General features: G+C 36.4%; 1 protein-coding gene across 1 annotated transcript in view; it reads left to right on the forward strand.

The window, feature by feature from the left end:
- The first annotated feature begins 379 nt into the window (after positions 1-379).
- Positions 380-21,368, forward strand: part of LOC128198202 (uncharacterized) — a 41,930-nt gene continuing 20,941 nt past the window's right edge. Inside the window, exons 1-3 of the mRNA XM_052882279.1 lie at positions 380-731; positions 6,374-6,669; positions 17,701-17,888. Coding sequence (XP_052738239.1) covers positions 6,564-6,669; positions 17,701-17,888 — 294 coding nt within the window. The 5' untranslated portion in view covers positions 380-731; positions 6,374-6,563. The remainder of the gene's footprint in view (positions 732-6,373; positions 6,670-17,700; positions 17,889-21,368) is intronic.

Consider the following 21,368-nt stretch of genomic DNA (forward strand, 5'->3'; position numbering starts at 1 on the left):
GTTGGAAGAATGTTTAATTTTTTAGTACTGACTACTAGATTTAGTACTTACTGCTTGCTAGATTTTGGTTTGTAAATTTAGCACACATTATTGTGAACTTAAGGTACTTTATTCTTAGGTTACATCAAATGTTAAATGTAATCAATTTTGTAATTTTATGTTACAGATGTCTATCAAACTATATTTTATCTATTTCTACAAACCTTGCTTTTGATACAAAGACAAAAAGAAGGTTCTTTTTTGCAGATACTAAGATTTTGATGTGTTTTTTATTAACACATCAAAATCTTAGTATTAATACTTAAGAGTAACTAAAGTGGTTTTACATAAAAAAATTTTGAATAATATGAATAAGATCTCTCAAAATATGCCTATTTTAACAGCAAAAGTAGTTGTATAGTTATATTTATATATTACATATTGTTACCAATGGTAAGTTTGAAAAGCAAAAGTAAGTGTCCACGAAACACGAGCAGAATAATAATTACGCTCCTCTGATACATTGATACTTATAGGGGTGTATAAGAGGGTGCAAACTGTTGAACGAGGGGTGGCATGGCGCCAGTCGGCCGCGGATCTCCACCCCTACGGACGTATCGGTCCAGCCGCGTGTTTCGCGAGATAACCGCGCGACTAACCGCGCAGTGCGTGCGGCGCTAAGTGACATCCTGTGGTCACGACCTTTGACGGAAAAACTATTTATTTTCCAAATTAATCATTGTAGTTAAATGGTATACGTGATTATTTTAAGTGGATAGTTACATTATTTTCTTGATTTTCTGTGTTGTCTGTGATAACGTAATTTTGCTCTCTTGACATGAATTTTGAAAAAGGCAGTTGTAAACAAGTGTCGTAATTATTTTGTTCAACAACGAGTTGTATTTAATTAGGTCCGTCGAATTCGTTTCATTCATTGCTACGCTTTCGGTTGTAATAGAAAGCGGATACTAAATTACGTTTTTTTTATTGTACGTAGTTTGTAATATGCTATCTATAAAGTTATTCATAAAAATAACTCTGTCACGTACTTATTAGATTTTTTAATAATGAATTTTTTCATTAATTTTATGTACATTACGCAAGGATTTACCAGTAAACGCATGAAAATTTGATTTTTTTTATAAACGCCACTGCAAAATATGTAAAATAAACAGGTTTATAAGATAAGTAAAAGATGAAGTAACTAACAAAAACATAAAAGAAGTATCTAAATCATTAATAACAGAATTTTTCTGAGCGTAACAAAGTAGATTTGTGCCGACTTTAAAAGGAAAAGTTGACAAATCCCTAAAGCCGATCTCACGTGCCCACCCACGTGGTACCGGAAACGAGAGATTACGAGCCTTAAATATTCGTAACATTGTCTATGCTCGCTCTACGTGATAGCTCATTAGAACTGGAAGTACAGGATATTCAATGGACGCTATCTCAAATCCGCCAACCGCCTAACCGCAGGATTGTCAGTAATCAGTAGAGTAGGTAGCTAGTAGAGTAGGTAGGGTACTTACTTATTATCCAGATTCTTTGTGGCTGTATTTATGAATAGGTTTTACTTGCAAAATCGTTTGTTTTGTGTTGTAATTGTACTTGACAGGGAACTGATCTAAGATCTCTTAAGTTTATTTACCTGTTGCCTAATTTACGAACGAACGAAATTAGGCGGATGGCAGTTGCCTGTATGACGTTCATAATACGTAATAATATCGTGAATCGCGCCAAACTTTCAAGAGTAAAATAAACTGTCACCCGCACCATGCTACAACGCACGAACTGTAGGAAACAACCGAGCATACCTCAAGGTGACCTATATAGGCCTACTAGCGGTGCACCGTGGTTTTACCCGCGTTGATAGTGTTCCCATTTTAAAAAGAAAGGATTTATTAGGAATGAGATAACTTATTTGATTGTACTATTCCAGGCAATATTGCACCTCTCTAGTTTCTGCTAGTTCAACATACAAACAAACATTTTCATTTATGCATAATACATATTTACGTTTGGGCACATACACGCGAATTTATGATTTTTTATTAACTATCAGGAACTCTTTAGTTTTTCAGGTTAAAATATAATTTGCAAATGTAGCTATTCTTGCTTGTAGTTACTTAATGTGTTCTTTTCAATAGTAAAAAATAAATCATAAGTCTTATAGTATACCACCAATAATAGTGTTATTTCGTAGCTGTGAATGTACACAATAATACAAACCCAAAAAAACAACTGTCTTTATATTTTTTTAATATTTCTTCAAAAAATAATTTACGGATTTCCTTGCTGTTTCCGTTTAATTTACATTAAAAAATGTCCTCGCAAAGTCTGCTAATTTTGGGAACGAGTAGGTATCTACCTATCTATCTAAATTAAAACACACAATACATATTTTACGTTTACTTGTTACTCCTATGTACTATTAATATTGATCTATTTTATTTCTTATCAGAATTCTGAAATCATTCATCGATAATCCTCTTATAGCTAAAATAATTGCGTAAGAATATTAAAATTCTCCACTTAATCATAAGAAAAGACTCGCCTAACGTCTGCGAAGGATCTGATAAATTTTTGACGTTCTTATCGCGTCATCTTCAAATATTTGTTCCTTCGATAATATAAATATCGTGTACATTATACGATATTTATATTACTAAGGAAGGTACATTCGTTTTTTTTTTAAATCATTTCTTTTTTTATGCTGGTGGTTTTTATGCCGTGATAGCCCAGTGGATATGACCTCTGCCTCCGATTCCGGAGGGTGTGGGTTCGAATCCGGTCCGGGGCATGCACCTCCAACTTTTCAGTTGTGTGCATTTTAAGAATTTAAATATCACGTGTCTCAATCGGTGAAGGAAAACATCGTGAGGAAACCTGCATACCAGAGAATTATCTTAATTCTCTGCGTGTGTGAAGTCTGCCAATCCGCACTGGGCCAGCGTGGTGGACTATTGGCCTAACCCCTCTCATTCTGAGAGGAGACTCGAGCTCAGCAGTGAGCCGAATATGGGTTGATGACATGCTGGTATAACTATGCCTAATGGAAATTATCTATGAAGTTGTTAGTTGAGCAACAATAGTAATTTAACGTGGGCTTGCTATTAATATAGGCTAAGTATTACATATCAGTTTGTACAGATGTAGGAAAGGCTGTTCATGTGATGTTTTGATCAAAACCATTCATACATTGTAAGTTCTCTATTGTGTACTCTATGTACAAGCTGAAAGTAATCTGAGTAACGCCTAGCTTGGCAACTTCGTTCGTAACACTCCCGATGGGCCGCGAGGGCCGGGGGGTGTGTAGCGATGAATGAACAACCGACCGTTTGTTATATCATAACTTCGTCATTTATTAATCAAATTTGAAAATTCTTTTTTTGTTTCAAAGAATATTTCTCCAGGTTGGTTTATATTTAATTTTCATAAAAATCGGTTTAGTAATTTTGTATTAAAATCAAAATAACTGAAACATGTCTTTGAAGTCGGTTCTATTTTTATGTTAAAAAGTATATTTAAAGTTATAGTAGTAAGTTTATAGAACTATGGAAAGTCAGTCAATACCAATGTAGCAACAGTAAACGAGATTTCACCCCGTGCGATATTATTTTATTATTGGATGAACCTAATAAAAGTGATCGATATCATAATAACGCAAAGTACTTGCGGCATGGTGTGCGTACTACATAGAGGTCATTATGTTTCAACCTATATTTTACTGTGACCCAAAAGGAGCTTTTTAGTTTCGTTACTTTACTCCACAATGTTCCACATACACTGTGAGAATTGGCACAACAACCAGTTGTAACGAAACCATTACAAGGCCTAAATTTCGAAGGAATTCGTTTATGTATTCAATCTAGAATTATGTAATGTACTAGCTGCGCCCTGCGGTGATATCTGCGAAAAATAAATATGGTGTTAATCCAGACTATAATCTATCTCAATTTAAATTTTAGCCACGAACTGAAAGAGTAACAAAATTCACACTATCACAAATCTCTATCAAATCTCGTTTCCGAAAAATCCATCCATCGATTTGCGAAAAGTGTTTCGCAAATCGATGGATGGATTTTTCGGAATAAAAGTAGCCTGTAAAGTAGCCTGTAAAGTAGTAAATAAAAGTAGCCATGGATTTTTTCGGAATAAAAGTAGCCTATGTGTTAATCAAGGGTATAATCGATCTACGTTTTAAATTTCAACCAAATTGATTCAGTAGTTGCGGCGTTATAGGGTAAGAAACATCCAAACATACAGACAAACTTTCGTGTTTATAATATTAGTGGGATTCATTAAAACATAAGCCGACTTCGCTAAAACAGCAGAATAGCGTTTATATTTTGTGCCGTTATTATCGAAATCTAATATCTTTACTCTGTGTGAGTACATATTTCGAAATTAATGTAACTTTAATTACCTACAAGTTAGGAGCGCTGTACGCCTCTACCCCAAGTAGATACGTCGAACCATTACATGAAGGCCTAAATTCATATGTTACGAAGGAATTCAATTTATGTATTGAATCTAGAATTATGTAATGTATAATTTAAAATTTAGATTATAAGCCTAGTACGGTAAAATAGCAGAGTAGCACTTAAATTTTGTACTGTTAGTCTCGAAATCTGAGTATTTTGAAATTAATTTCTGTAATTACCTATAGGAAGTTAGAAGCGCTGTACCCCAAGTGTTAATAGTACGTTGAACATAATATACTCAGAGGCACAATTAAGTATCTGCCTACTTGAATATGAAGCGAGTATATTAAAGTGGGCGGATAATTGTGCCTCTGGGTATATATTTTTGTGTTTTGAATTCTATGTTAATCTATGCAAGTACAAAGATTAACATGGAATAGAAAATTATGGCCAGTTTTATTTACTCGTAAAAATATTTAACAGTCTATCTACTATCTACCTGTAGAACTGTTAAAAAGTTTTAGGATTGCCGGGAAGTGTATTGATTTATCATCGACACTTTAAAATCTTTTTCTGATCATAGAAACGTAGAACGTTTCTGATAGAATAAAAAAAAATCCTGGCATCGGTAAATTGAAACGTGAAAATTCGTTTCGTGCAAGTATATTTTTCTTTAATTGACGGAGTTTCCAGTGACCGTAAAAGGGTTTTCGTCGAACATTTCACGGAAAGTTGCAATACAATTTTATATAGGTACAGTTTTTAAAGTTTGCACAATAAGTAGACCGTATAAATCAAGCTCACTCGGGAACATTGTATTACATTGTACTATTATGTATTACTATGATGAGAAATTACTTTATTTCATGAACGATAAATATAAATAGTAGTTACGTCTGAAATCATTAGGAAACCTATACCATTACCATTACCCCGTTAACCCGTAATGGCTCATAACTCATAGCTATTTATTTGTCTAAATGAAAATGCATGTGCCTGCTTTGAGAGGTGTGTATATTTTAACTAGCGGACACTAGCAACTCTGTTAGCGTGAAATTCTGTTTTCTGCGATATAATGTAGCCTATGTTAAGCTCCAAGATCCAATTTACTGTATATAGCAAAGTTCATCCAAATCGGTTCAGCGGTTAACAGACAGGTTTATATTATGTATAACTAGCGGACGCCCGCGACTTCGTCCGCGTTGAAATCACTGAAAACTTTCAACCGCTATTTCACCACTTAAATGGTTCAATTTTAAAATTCTTGTATCACATTATATTTCGTATTTTTTTTATGACTTATGAACAATTTTTCAAAAATGTAACTCTAAAAATGAAGGACTTTTCATACAAACTTTCAACCCCTACTACACCCCCTTCTATTTTTATTTTAGGGTCAAAAAGTACCCTATGTTTTGCTTCAAGGTCCCATATATCATTATACAAAAATTCATCTTGATCAGTCCAGCCGTTTAGCCGTAAAAAGGTATCAGACAGACAGACAGACTTACCTTTCGCATTTATAATATTCAGTATAGAAGTATAGATTTATGAAAACATGGATGAATAAATAGAACTCCTATCTAAAATATCTTAGTTGTGCACTCAGATATTTTAGATACTTTGCGCTTTCGACAGCTTTTGTTAAAATCATATCTATTACTCGTATATCACACCGCAAAGGTGCGACCCAACTCGCGTTTTTACTATGCGTTTTTTTGAGTTGCTTAATAAAATCGAGTAGGCACGTAATATTACAAATTCATTCATTAATTATTTTAACTCTTTATTTGGACAACACCACAAGTTAAGGAAAAAAACATTAAACAAAACATGTTAAGGGAAAAAAAACAGAAAACAAAAGACAGCTTTATCGTTCAGTGACGATCTTTGCCACATCATTGTAGTATTCATTAGCGGTATACAGACAGAAACCTTTGCACGTAATTTTATATTATTACCATTTTCAGCAAAGACGTGAAATTGTGTTAATATAAATTATAAATAACGTGTTGATTGGTGTTAGTGAGTCAAGTCCATGGATTGTTCACGTCAGTCAAATGGATTATCAGTGAGTGTACCTGTCAGTGAGTGTACATGTCAGTGAGTGTACCCGTCAGTGTGTGCGTGTGATGTGATAACACCAGTGCCAGTGCCGCCATGCCCGGATGCTGGCAGTGGCCGGAACATGTCGCCCGCTGGTGGCTATTCGACGTGTGCAGTCGACGCATCTTCACCGATGACGTCGAGTCTCAGATACCGCAACGTATGTAAATGCTCCTAACTGTAATTATCAAATCTAATCAGGATTATCTTTATGAAGTTAATTTTGCGGAAAGTCGTCATAGAGATTGAACGAAAACATAGAAGATTCGTAGACCCGACATAACATTGTACAAAGAGAAAGACTAGGTACTTCATATTTAAACTTTTTAACAGTCAAGGTTCTGCTGAGGATGAATGTATGACTTAGAGGATTTAATTGAAATTGTCGCTTAAATTTGGAGTGTTACTAGTTAGTAGCCGTTTAAACTAAATTAATTTATTGCAAGTAGTATGACAATCACTTTTGATATATAAGTCAAGTCTGTTAGAAACCGGTTCAGCAGGCTAATTCACTAACTTTGACGTATGTGATAATGTCATCCGGTGCCTACTGACAACTCTTCGTGGATATCACATAGTAGGTATATGATATTTCTCTGTTGATTTAATGTTTATTTTAATAGGTTGTTAATAAAGACCTAGTTAGTGAATAGGCCAGCAGAAAGCTGGAGAGTCTTCCGCGACCAGTTTTCTCTTCAAGGAACACTTCAAGAAACTCCACACTCAGCCTATTAAAAATATACAAATGTTATAATATCAATTTTATTTTATATAATATGTACGTGACTGATTCAACAGACTATAGCTTGGCAACTTCGTTCGTAACACTGTCGATGTTCCACGCGGGCCGGGGGCGTGTAGCGACGAATGAAAAATCCACGATTGATGCACGTCACTTCCCCGCACGCACGATTTCACACCCGCGCAGTTTATCCCTCTGTCGCCCGCATATCATGGGAGTGTTATCAACAAACTTGCCAGACAATAGGTACGTGACTGATTCAACATACTACGTGAGGTAGCACTTGCGGTGTCTGTTTAGGTTAAAAAAGTTATTCCCAATCGATATTGCTCAAATTTTGCATGCACCTATTGATTGGATGCCGATGCGTGATTACTAAATCCAATATAGCGGATTCCCAAAGTTGGCAGACTAGACATTGTTTTTGCACTGCCATGATATAGGAAATTCCAGTCTGCGGAATCCAGAAAAACAATACACCTTACGCAATGCAAACGATTAAATAGCTGGAACTGAATCTAATCTAAAATTTACACAATTTAAATTTTTCGTAGACATAGTTTGAACTGCCTTTCAGTAGAGCATTTGTGTACGGAGTACTTTAATGAACTGTGGGCTGGAATACCCGTCGTCCACGACCCAAATTAATGCTGGAATTTATTAACGTGTCGCAACTCGCACGTTGAAATGGGTAGAAAGCGGAAGTCGAATGAGTTCCCGTGACGTCTACACCTATGTCCTATGTTACAACGATCAGTATATTGTGTTACACGTAAATGGTTTCACTACTTAGGTGATAATAGATTTCGAAGATAATATCTATGATTATATACGAGCGGTTCTGAACATCAAAAGGTCTGTGTCCTCAAAATGATCGGAGATATACGACTGAACAACACAGGTTTGACGGCCTCCGTGGCGCAGTGGTATGCGCGGTGGTTTTACAAGACGGAGGTCCTGGGTTGGTCCAGGTCTGGCTGGTGGGAGGCTTCGGCCGTGTAGAGAGGCTTCGGCCGGGAGGGTACGGTAGCGTATGTTTAGGGTAGGGGTAGGATAGGGTTGGAGTAGGGAAAAGCAGGGAAGAAGCAAAAGCAAAAGCACATTAGTCAAAGTGAAGCTTGACCGGGTCCGCTAGGAAAGAATAAAAAAAAGTTACTCGTAGATAAATGTTTTTATGATATAGAATAGGTTGATTCGAGACTTCACCCGCGTAAATTCGAATCTGCACCTATGAAATGGTCTATGTATTCTCTTTTCTCTGTTCTCTATTTCACCCCTTTAAGTTCAAATTTTTCAGCAACTCCAATGAGTTTTGTTAACAACAATTTCAGCGGCTTATACTTTAGGTTACTACCATAAGTGGATTTCATTTCATTTAAAAGTACATATTTGTATCATCTTAAATGTCGTCAGTTTTAGCATTTTAATTATTCGAACATTGTATAAAATCCTTCGAAGCATGCAATTGTGACGGATTGCAGTTTAGTCCTTGTTCACACGAGTTCATTGAACCGTTCGTTTGACGCGCGCAGAAAAACAATCTGATACAGTCTGTAAGCATCGGAGGCTTTTCTCCCTCAGACCCTTTATAGTACGATGTCATTGTGCAGATATACACCGTCGGTGAAGCAGGCGCTCGCGACAGGAGGTTGTTTAAAACCACTAGTCTGTAAACTGTCTACGTCAGCCCGGTATCTACTACCTATCTATTGTAGGCTTTCCTGACTTCTGAAAATGTATTTGGGAATAAAAAGTTCGATCTTATTGAAATGATTCCATAGGCGTTACCGCGTTAAGGTGTCTGCATAGTCAATAGCTAATATTCAGTATTGTCCATCATCGTTATTAGCACATTTTAATGGCCATTATTGGTCCAGACTCCTTACAAGTGAGGGTATTGGAATTTAGACTCTCCACGGTGCTCCAATACAGGTCGGTGTATGGTCTAATAAGTTCGGTAATTAAAGTCACACCCCGACTTAAGTCGTATACCCCGGCAATATGACAAAATTATTTCTTTAGGGGCAACTTTATCTTACAGAGGTATAGTGACATTATTTATCAATAGTAGGTAGTATTGTAATTTCTGGTGTAAGTTTTCAAGTTAAAACAAGCACCAAACAGTTTATTTCCATTAGTACCATCATTAAACTAGTTACACTTTCCTAGTACATAGAAGGCAGAGTACGAAAATTCATGATGTATTTGCCAAAGAAGTATTGAGTCTTCAGTTTCATGAAATTGTATCAAAATAAAGTTAAATCCACTGAACTCGCTCTACTATAAAGATCAATAGCCTCTCGCGAAGTTCGCTCAACCGATATAAAGAGTGATTAGTCTTTAAACGTAGGGTATATTGTTTTACGTACAATGCCATTATATAAAAGGAAAAAATATGATGGCGAAGTTTTTTTCGTAACCGCAGCTGAAGCCTCATTGTTCCTAGACGGATGCAATTCAGTTTTCCTTCGCATAATTTGCGCGAGAGGAGTTATTTCAAAGAGATTTCAATGCCCTGCATAATGAATGGGTTTTTCTTTTATTTGTCCCATAAGTAATTGTAGTATTACTGTCCCATAAGCCCGTTACTCTAGTTTCGAAAGATCAGCAATCTTCTAATCAATGAACGTGACGTACCGTTTCTTGTAAAACTTGTTGTTTCTGCCACCAAGTAGTACTGCCGTATTCTACTCTGGTTTCGAATGATCAGCAATTTTCTAATCAATGTAAAGCTCTTTGTGAAAGAGAAGTAGAACGTTCAGGGACACTAAGCTTATTTCTGTCGCCTAGTAGTTTTCCTGTGTTCCAGTTTGAATGCTGGTGAATATAATTGTCACAGGCATATGTATACGTAGCTTAGTAACCTATACCTTAGTTTGACAAACGGAATTTGTAGGACATCTGCGTTCAATTCTGAGGGCGTATGTTTCGAATCCGGTTCAGGGCATGCACCTCCAACTTTTCAGTTACCTATGTGCATTTTAAGAAATTAAATAGGTATCACGTGTCTCAAACGGTGAAGGAAACCTGCATATTATCTGAGAATTTTCTACGTGTCTGCCAATCTGCATTGGGCCAGTGGTGGGCTTTTAGCTTAACCCCTCTCACTCTGAGATGAGACTCATACTTACGACTAAACGTGAGCCGAATATTGGATGTTAATGATGATGATGATGAATTTGTAGGACGTCCTAGTATGCTAATTGCATGACCAGTAACAATGTTGATTGATTTCTACTTATTGCTTAGCGTCAGATGGTAATCTTCTTGTTCAGTCACCTTAATGTAAGTTACCTTAATTAATTGTTCCGAACATTGTAGTGTAGTCAGTGTTATAAGTTAGTCCCAATCTAAACCAACCTTAGCGTTTTCTATGTTCTGTAGTCCCAATAGATAATTAGAAGGGCACGTGAGGACCGCTCCAAGCACGCCTCTGTTCGTGTACGGATCGACGTACCGTATTTAATCACGTTATGGGAAATTGTGAAATGTCCACACGTCGCGACTAGGTCGAGGCTGGATAACCAATTACTGTGGAGGATCTAGTAGCTGAGAGCATCAATAAAGAAAATTTGCTATATGTTGTACAGTTCATAGAAAAATTAATAATAGTTAAATGTTCTTTGTATCTTTTAAATAAAAAATAATTATGTTCCTTTGTTTAATCGATGAAAGGATTCATGTAAACGTTTTATATATTTACAATTCATACGATTGTGATGATGATGAGTTCGTTATAAATCAGAATCACATTATATTATATTAAGGGATTCAATTATATCTACGAGTATCATTATTAGCTGCATCACGGTTTAGGTATCTATACCTATCTCATATCATCAATACATAAAAATTGAAGTGTCAGTCTGTAATTTCGTACAATAATCATGTTTTCTCAAGTACTAAAACACAATCAAACATTTTGAAATTTTTGTATGTTTGTCAGTTTGTCCGAGCTAATCTTTGGAATTACTAGACCGATTTTAACGGAACTTTCACTGAAGAAGAAAAAGTTTCACAGTTAAAGTTATTCATATAGGGTATATCCCGAAAAATGTTAGTACCTACCCTTGGGGTTTGTGAAAAACTCAATTTCACGTGGTCGAAGTTCCGGTCGTCCGCTAATATATAACAATAAAATACGTAGAACATAAAACACGTGAGCCGGCTTAGGGCGTAATCACACTAGACGTTTAATGCGAGCCGACTCGCACTCGACCGGTTACGAGCCCTTAGCGCGAACATCCATCGATGGCGATGTCGGAATCACATTTACCTCAAAGGTATTAAACTATCTAATAAATAGATTATGCTTGTACTGACTTGTATTTATTGAAACGCTACGTTTCTTTTACAATTTATTTATTTTTAACTTTTTCTTAAACTAGCCAAGCCCCGTGGTTTTATCTCTTCGTTTTGGATCTTCTTCCTTTCTGTGAAATTTTCTTTATTTTCTTTTTATTGATCACCTTCTTCAAACCAAAGGAAGGTATCCTTTGGTTTAAAAAGATTTAATTGAGATAATGATTATAAGTATAATATTAGGCTGACACTCAACTTTCTACGGGCTATAATTTACTAACTTCTGGCACTAATAAACGATCCTAATAATAATATTCGAGGTATAAAACCCAGTTAAGATATAGAACAATTATCGAAATAAAGAAAAACATACTCAATGTGCACTGTTTACTAACAAACAAATTAGAAATGAAGGTAGAAAGTGCATTATTGCAATGCATAATTATTGTCTATTACTAGCGATTTATACCCTTATTTTAAATTAGCACATAGAGTATGGCTATAGTACAGTATAAAATATTTTAGTAAACCAAGTCTGATTAACCACGATCCTACCTATTATCTCAAAGAAATCTCAGGCTAGATTCATAGAGATTAAACACGGAAACTCGATCAACAACGTTTCTATCCCTATATTAAGTATCTCTTATAAGACCTAAGGACCTTTACAGTAATCGATATCTGCCTTTGAAATTCAAACACTGCATGTTAAAAGTTATATGGGTTTAAAACAATATATTGACGGCCTCGGGCGCAGTGGTATGCGCGGTGGATTTACAAGACGGAGGTCCTGGGTTCAATCCCCGGATGGGCCGATTGAGGTTTTCTTAATTGATCCAGGTCTGGCTAGTTACCACTCTACCAACAAAGACGTACCGCCAAGCAATTTAGCTATCCGGTACGATGTCGGATTTTCATCCTACGCCTAACAAGTTAGCCTGCTTCCATCTTAGATTGCATCATCACTTACCATCATTTTGCCACCAGATTGCAGTCAAGGGCTAATATGTAGAAAGAATAAAAAAAATTAGGTTTCATCCCCGCCGCCCCTACTTCTGGCAGAACCTGATTTCTGGTGGTAGATTCTGTACTTGCTGACACACTTTACTTGTTTCAAATCATTCAATTCAAGTGTTTCTAGAAAAGCCTACTTGAAAAAAAATATTTTGGCATGATTTGTAGCGTAAAGCGAGCCATTAAAAAGAACCGTGATAGCCCAGTGGATATGACCTCTGCCTCCAATTCCGAAGGATATGGGTTCGAATCTGGTTCAGGGCATGCACATCCAACTTTTCAGTTATGTGCCTTTTAAGAAATTAAATATCACAATGGTGAAGGAAAAACGTCGTGAGGAAACCTGCATACCAGAGAATTTTCTCAATTCTCTGCGTGTGTGAAGTCTGCCAATCCGCATTGGGCCAGCGTGGTGGACTATTGGCCTAACCCCTTTCATTCTAAGAGGAGACTCGAGCTCAGCAGAATGAAATAGATTGAAATAGACACATGTTATAATATATTTTTATTATTTTATTGGATGTTGTTGATAAAGTTATGGCGTCAAATGGGTTCTTCGTTTCGATGTGCCAACTGAGCGCAATTTAATTTGCCAATAACAATTGCCACGTCGTGCTCCAACTGTGCGGTATATTCCGACGGGGTGTGGCAACTGGCAGCTCTAACGATGGAATCCTAACTTTATATATTTACTAGCTGACGCCGCGCAGTTTTACCTGCGTGGTTCCCGTAGGAATATAGGGACAATATATAGCCTAAGCCTTCCTCGATAAATGGGCTATCTAACACAGAAATAATTTTTAAATTGGACCAGTAGTTCCTGAGATTAGCGCGTTCAATCAAACAAATTCAAACGGCTTTATAATATTAGTATAGATTTAATAACTAGCAGACGCCTCGCGGTTTCACCCGCGTAGTTTACGTTTCCGTGGGAATCGTTATCAACCCATATTCGGCTTACTACTGAGCTCGAGTCTCCTCTCAGAATGAGAGGGGTTAAGCCAATAGTCCACCACGCTGGACCAATGCGGATTGGAGACTTCACACTGAGAATTGAGAAAATTCTCGAGTAAGCAGGTTTCTTCACGATGTTCTCCTTCACAGTTTGAGACACGTGATATTTAATTTCTTAAAATGCACACAACTGAAAAGTTGGAGGTGCATGCCCCGCATAGGATTCGAACCCACACCCTCCGGAATCGGAGGCAGAGGTCATAGCCACTGGCCTATCACAGCTGCTATAAAAAAAAAGCGAATTTTTGAATGCAATTCGATTTTTCGAATGCATGTCGTAAAGCTAGCTAGTAATTGTGTCTTGTTACTCAATTGTTCGTAGTACCTACTCTAATCTTTTGTGTTCAGGACTTCAGGTGTTATTAATCGATTAGTGTCGGTATTCTCATAATAGAGCGATATACAGGACAGGCTATGCCTGGATAGCACAAAGGAATCCTTGATGTACACCACAAGGCAGGCTGTGGAACGTCGGCGTCGTTTCACTAATCTTTATAGATAACTACATAGTGCCGATCGATGATCAGTAAGTGGCTATAACTTACTCTATGTAATTCTGATAATAGGTTATTTATGGTTTGATTGTTGAGTTTGTAATTTATGAATACGCTATTTGGGAAAAAAATTATGTATTACACCATTTTATATACTTAGTTTTACTGTGGTAATCTTAACCGATTAACGTACAAGTACCTATACGCGTATGTAGCAGGATATATAAAGGTTTTACTTGACCGTTGATGACGGTGATAATAATTGACGGAAATAGTAGATGGCCCATGTGATAAAAACAAAAGAATCCTTGAGATAACTACATAGTGCCGGTCGATGATCAGTAAGTGGCTATAACTTACTCTATGTAATTTTGATAATAAGTTATTTATGGTGTGACAGTTGAGTTTGTAATATATGAATATGTTATTTGGGGAAAAAAAATATATATTACACAATTTTTTCTGCTGTCATCTTAACTGGTTAACGTTCAAGTACCTATATACGTATGTAGCAGGATATATAAAGGTTTTACTTGACGGTTGATGACGGTGATAATAATAATTGACGGAAATAGTAGATGGCCCATGTGATAAAAACAAAAGAATCCTTGATGTAGACCACAAGGCAGGCTGTGGAACGTCGGCGTCGTTTCACTAATCTTTATAGTTAACTACATAGCCGTACCGATCGATGATCAGTAAGTGGCTATAACTTACTCTATGTAATTTTGCTAATAGGTTATTTATGGTGTGATTGTTGAGTTTGTAATATATACGCTATTTGGAAAAATATCGATATATTACCTACACCTTTATACCTATATAGTTTTTCATTTAATTCGCTAGCCTCTTTCGTATCACTGCTGTCATCTTTACCTATACTCATATGTAGCAGGATATATAAAGGTTTTACTTGACCGTTGATGAGGGTGATAATAACTGACGGAAATATTAGATGGCCCACGTAATAAAAATTAAAAACCCATCACCTTATAACAAATAAATTGTTAGCAGGGCGCTTTCGCGAAGGACACGTACTATGCCCTGATTTGTGACCGTCTACTTGAGGCGCATAGGCGTTAACCAAACCGGAACCGGATGCTGCTTGACAGTATGGCGGTAGTTATTGTTTGTTAACAACATATTATTCTTATTATCAAATAGCGGACGTCCGCGAATTCGTCCGTGTAAAATTCAGTTTTTCATACAACCAGATATTATCGTAAATTCAAAAGAGTTTTTGTTTTATCATAGTGTAAACAACTAAAACACTTGATTAGAAAAAAACACAGTTATTAAACAGACAGACATCAATTTTATTTCTATGTAACATGTATGTATTGTCTCATTCATTTTGCTATTTGTGATAGCTAAGTATACAATTTTTTATTCAATATAGGATATTTACTTTTGCTGTTTCAGGTCACTTAGTTTGTATGGTCCCTCGGCTTGATGTCGGTAGAACTGTTTATGTATACCTACATATTGCAACATACATAGTTCTACAGTTGACGCATACTTCCATTAGAGAATAATTCAATACGTTGCCTCCCAGTGTAATTACAAGCGCATGATATGTCGTATCTCAAGTTACTGTGCAAGTTGTTTTAACTAAGTAAGTTAACAGAACAGTAATTTCTACAGAAGATATTATGCGTTCCTATCTTTAAAAAAAAGCTCAATTGTTACCTCATAACTTCGTCATTTACTAACCAACTTTAAAAATTAAAAAGATTATATTATTTAATTTGCTCTATCACTATTGTTTTCTATTTAATAAAAAATATTAGGCATTATAGGGTTTACTTTAATGTAAGTGTAATTTTTACTATGTGTGAAATATGAATTGGAGATAATTTTCCATAGGATTTATCATTCATTCTACCTTGACAACGATTCCATATTTGAGACCATTTCCCTACTGGATACGATTGCAGTCGTTAATTTCATGGTTTTAGGTTTCATTAAAAACCCCAACTGCTCTCTTAAATTTAAAAACTCCAGAAATCCTTACTTATGGAGCTTCTGTATGCTGCAAAAAGGTTTTCAAATGCCCATAACTCAGTTTGCTAATTTCGGTTGTTTGGTATATCAGCCATTTCGTTAGGTACCTACAGCGATTTGCAAATTCGCTATTTAGCGAATTGTTTCAACGTTTGTTAGATTTAAATTTTTTATTCGATTCACCGAAAATTTTATAATGTAAAATTTTAATTTTTAATCCTGATCATGGTGGAGTACAGTTGTGAACAATCAATCACACACAGTTACGTGCAGGTATTAAGTAAAGCTTTAAGTTTTGTAATAGTCTAAGATCCGGCATTAGAAATATATACCCTCATCTGTTATTCATTACTGCTATGAAATAAATGATAAGTAATGTTCACAGTGAACATTGCAATAGTTTGCCTAGTTAAATTTCGGCCAAACACATTTTTTATACAAAATCTAGGAAACCATGAACTAGATCAAAGGCAACCTAATACAGTTAAATTAATCATTTGCAATATTAGACGACTAAATAACTTATGAGGGCATATAAATAACATTACTTAACTGTTTAGGTATATCTGGCAACCCCACAGTTGCACTGTGAAAGCAGTCAACCTTTACTTTTACAATTCTTGGGCATATTCTAATTAACTAGTGTAGTTTTTTAAATTATCCATTGAGGGAAAGAGCTATACTTCCTCTAAATTAAAAAAATACTTTTAACACTATCTGGTCGCAACTTAACTAGGCAACCCATGTGTCAATGTAAATATTTTCTATTATTTATTTCTTGTCCTAATTAAATATCAGATGAGGGTATATATTTCTTATGCCGGATCTCATACTATAAGTGTATAACCAAGTGTATCTTTTTCACGGCACATCCACGAGTAGTTATGACCTAAGTACACGCTTTGCCGAAGCCTGTTTTAGTACATATAAACCTATAGAGATTACACAACCTTAAATCCCAATCATAAAATTAAACGGAATACCGATTTTAAGTACTTCCTAGCGTGCAGTGCAGGCTTCAAGTTTTAAGTGGCACTCTAAATTAATGAACTTAGCCGAGTGTAGCACATGTGTGAAAATCAACTCTACGGAACCGGAAAACGAGAAAACAAGAAATAATATTTCACTCTACAAGTATTTTGTTGAGTAAGGTTTATTATGGAGTTGTAAAAACCAGCTCGCTCGTTCGTTGCACTCGTTTGTTAAATTTGTTCTGAATCTTCTGTTGAAAATTAAGTGGCTCCTAGGTTTCTGCCCAATAGAGCATGCAATGACAGTAGGTATTAAGTTTAACTCATCGTGTTGGTCGCATTGTGCATGACATCATACAGATCTGTTTTATCAGATGCCCTGTAGCTGCAGGCTCCTGATCTTGTTGGATGGTGAGTGGCTAGCATAACATTAACATCTTCAGCCCGCCAATCCGCATTGGAGCGTGGTCGGTCTAAGTTCCACATCCCCTACCTATAAGAAGGCAGGCCTGGGTCTGTAGTGGGCCGTTAAAAAAGCTGATAATGATGTATACAAAATACAGTTACAACATTCATCTTTTGTGTCGGGGTAAAGTATAATTGAATGACGATGTACTTGTATGAGAATAAATTGAATTCCTTTGTTTCAGAGGCAGGAGGCGCGGGCCCCGGCGGGACGACAGGGCCTGGGAGAGCAGCCCGGGCCCGGGCCCTGGAGCTCGCCCAGCAACTCGCCTCGTCCCTTCAGCACGCCATCCCGCCGCCTCCGCGACCAGACTTCACCACCGCCAGCGCTATACTACGATGGCTGCAACAGAACAACAATTCCGTGGCACTCGTAAGTATTTGCACAAATAGCTACTCGTATATGTGCACCACGTTGTCGATTTCGATAAATCCTTGGACGCGTACGTACTAAGCGGTTTTTTTTAATATGATCAATATTTCCGCGCGTCTTATAGGTCGGAAAAGACTGATGGGAATGGGCACGATAATAGTCCAGCGGGCGAGGTTAGAATGCGCGACTTCTCTACGTAATGCGGCTTTTTTACCGTTGATCTATTGAGGTTTAGTTTATCTTTCTTTATACGCAATGCATATATGAAAAATGCTTCAGTTTTCTCCGCTACCTTCAATTTGGGTAATCTATTATTAAGTTTATTTTTCAGTTTAATGTCATTGTAGGTATTAGTTAAGATTATAAGGTTGTGTTTACTGTGTTCGTGGCGTTACCCAATCTGTGGTTCCAGCTGAATATCAGCGCTACGTGTCCTAATTCAAATGGTCACGTAGCGTTATGCTGAGCTGGGGCCATTTTCTGGGTTATGCCACACATCGCAGGGTACTGTCCTGGATCTCCTGGAGTACTGGAGATATTGTGATGTGTGGCATAATTTCGAAATAAACGCATTTTTCTTTCTTTCTTTATTCTCGTCAATTGTGAGTAGGTTTCCTCTAGGCATTTGCATTCCACCATAGGCTGCATTATCGCTTATCATCAAAGCTTATTTGAGAAAAAAAATACACATTTTTATAGGAACCAGATTATGAGAAGGGTCCACTGCTTTTTCGATTGTCTTAAGTTTGTTTAGTTTTTTGCCGATCAATAAGCTAAGTATATATTTATCAATTGTTCGATATATATTTAGCCATACTTTATTTATTATATTTCCGGTTATTGGTTAACTCCAAATAGCCAACTAAATGTAATATCTCGTTCCGCCATTGTTCAGAAATGTGTATTTGGCAGATCCTCTGTCAACATCACAAGGATGAAATGTAGACTCTCGCAGTAGGCTGTGTCTGAATACGAAACGATTATAAATCTCTGCATGCCCAGGGACTCAAGTGTAGCTGTTTGAACAAGACGGTGAATCCGGCTTAACTTGTCTGGAAAAAGGAATAATACAAAATATGAGACGCCGTAAGACTACAAGTGCGACGGGCTTGGGCATTTAACAGGGCTCGCTGGAAAATTGTCCCCCATTTTTCCCCGCCAACACCGTGACTGATGAACGGCTAATTGCCTTTAAAATCTGTAGGAACAACTTATACAGGATGCTTGGGAGTATTTCCCGTATCTTCAAAGTTTTGACAAGTCCACCTTTAGGAGCCGAACTGCATAACTATTTTTTTTTTTCAAAAAAAAAAAATACTTTTGATGTTTTCATACAAAGTAATTCAAAGAATTCCAACTAACCATGTAACTTTAGTCTTATTTTAAAATGCAAGGTTATCCTTGCTTTTTAAATTAAGACTGTTAATATCGACGAGATATTGCAACTGGCACTCTGCACTTCACTATTCAGCTACTTCAAGATATTTATCAATGAATAAGTTTGGCTAGTTAATAATATAAGGATGCGATATTAGGGACACAATTTAAGATCTATTTACAAAAGAAATATTTTTACTCCGAAAATAATCATTTTAGAACACATGTTCCTTAGACATTTTAAATTAATTTTCCTTAAAGAATATAGACCGAGTTATGGGAAATACTCCCGAGCGTCCTGTATATGGGAGCTCTGATATTGCACGTTGATATATTTGGCCAAATAAAATAATCGTGTTATTGCATACGGACTACGGTTACGTAGCTTCTATAAATTTGGCCGCGGTCGATTAAACATTACGAATTGCTGGTCCGTTTTAAAAAAACGGTGCCGCACTTTTATTTATTACCTTTCCGGCGAAGTTTGCACGAATGTTAGAGCTTTACATATGTGTACCACCGGGGAAAAGTTACATACATTATGACAACAATTGCTCCATGCATTAACAAGGTTCGCTTGAAATTGCTCCACATTTTTCCCTCGCCTACGCTCCGCGTTGACTGATGGACGAGTAATTGTCTTGAAAATCTATAAGAGCATTAGGACTCGGCGCGCGGTCGATTGATGTGAAAACGTTTCACTGCTACCAATAGTTACGTTTGTGCGTTTTACTACCTTTTAAAAGGGTTGCGATTTGTTCTTAGTTCTTAGAAGGGAAACGTTCTGAAAACATCTCAACATATGTGAAAGATCGCATTAATTTAACGATTTTATGTACGAGCGTTTATTAAACATAAAGTAACCTGTTTATTATCTATGAAAAATTATTTGTTTAATATGAAATAAATCTATTTGTTTAATATGATTTGTTATCTATGAAAAATAAAACACGACTAAAACTCCCATGATTGTTTTGCACACATACTTGCCCTTCTTAGTCATGAGTTTTTTTTATGCAACACGCCCAACTGTGCTTTTTTATTATTATAAAGAAATCTTCAATTTTTGTACTCCTTTCTTTGAAACAACATCATTTCTTTCCATCTCTAACAATGCTTTACTTACGTTTGATTTCCCCACTATTCGTAAAATTAACAAAATACCATCGGGTATTTACATTATTCTGTGTCAGTCATTAAATGAACTTGCAATGGAATTTAACGCAGGTGGTTATGCAATATTCGCTGGTATAGAATTCGGATGCTATCTAAACCGCGAAATTTATTATACAGGGTGATTCGGACTTTAGTACCGATATTTTTTTTCGTGGTTCAGTATCATTAATAGAACATAAATCTACAAACAGTTCGATACATTTTATGTAATTTTTTTTTATCAATTTATGTCTCAGAAATAACAAAATAATGGACACATTACCAAACAAACTGCGCAAATGCTGGCGGCACTTTGTAAGACGCCGACAAAGAAATATCGGCCGTAGGCATATCGCTTCGGCTTCGACTGACGGGGGTGGCAGAGGTGAGGGGATCGAAAAATCCCTGAGGACGCCTACCGAATTGCCGATGGGCGACCAGTGACAGACAATCTGCCGTCGCTTGCACATTTACTATGTCGGGATTTTCAAATCGCGACTATTACGAAATAGGGCGAGTGTATTTGCTCAGCAATGAACGCCTTCGTGCAGCTTGCACAATGTACGAGTGAGTGTTCCTAGGCCACGAGCCCAAGGAATCCTGAACCCCGCAGTGCCTAATGTGAGGAACAAGTGTTATAAATAAACTAAATGAAAATTTTATTAAAACGTTCTCGGTTGTGCCTTGAAAGGAATGGACTTCATTTCGAACAATTGTTAAAATACAGTGATTAAAATTTTCAAATTAACAAAAACAAACTTAGTAAGTAGATATCATTGATGAATGTAAATATGCTGATTACAATTTTTTAAATACGCCTTTAATGAAAAAGTTTGCGTAATAATAATCATCATTTGTATTTCATTATTTCAATCGAAAGTTCATAGTTTTTATTATTATTATTACGCATGTACTTCAGGCATTATTGATGGTCCTAAGCCCAATAAA

The sequence above is a fragment of the Bicyclus anynana genome, chromosome 6 (assembly GCF_947172395.1).
Source record: "Bicyclus anynana chromosome 6, ilBicAnyn1.1, whole genome shotgun sequence".
Lineage (NCBI taxonomy): Eukaryota > Metazoa > Arthropoda > Insecta > Lepidoptera > Nymphalidae > Bicyclus > Bicyclus anynana.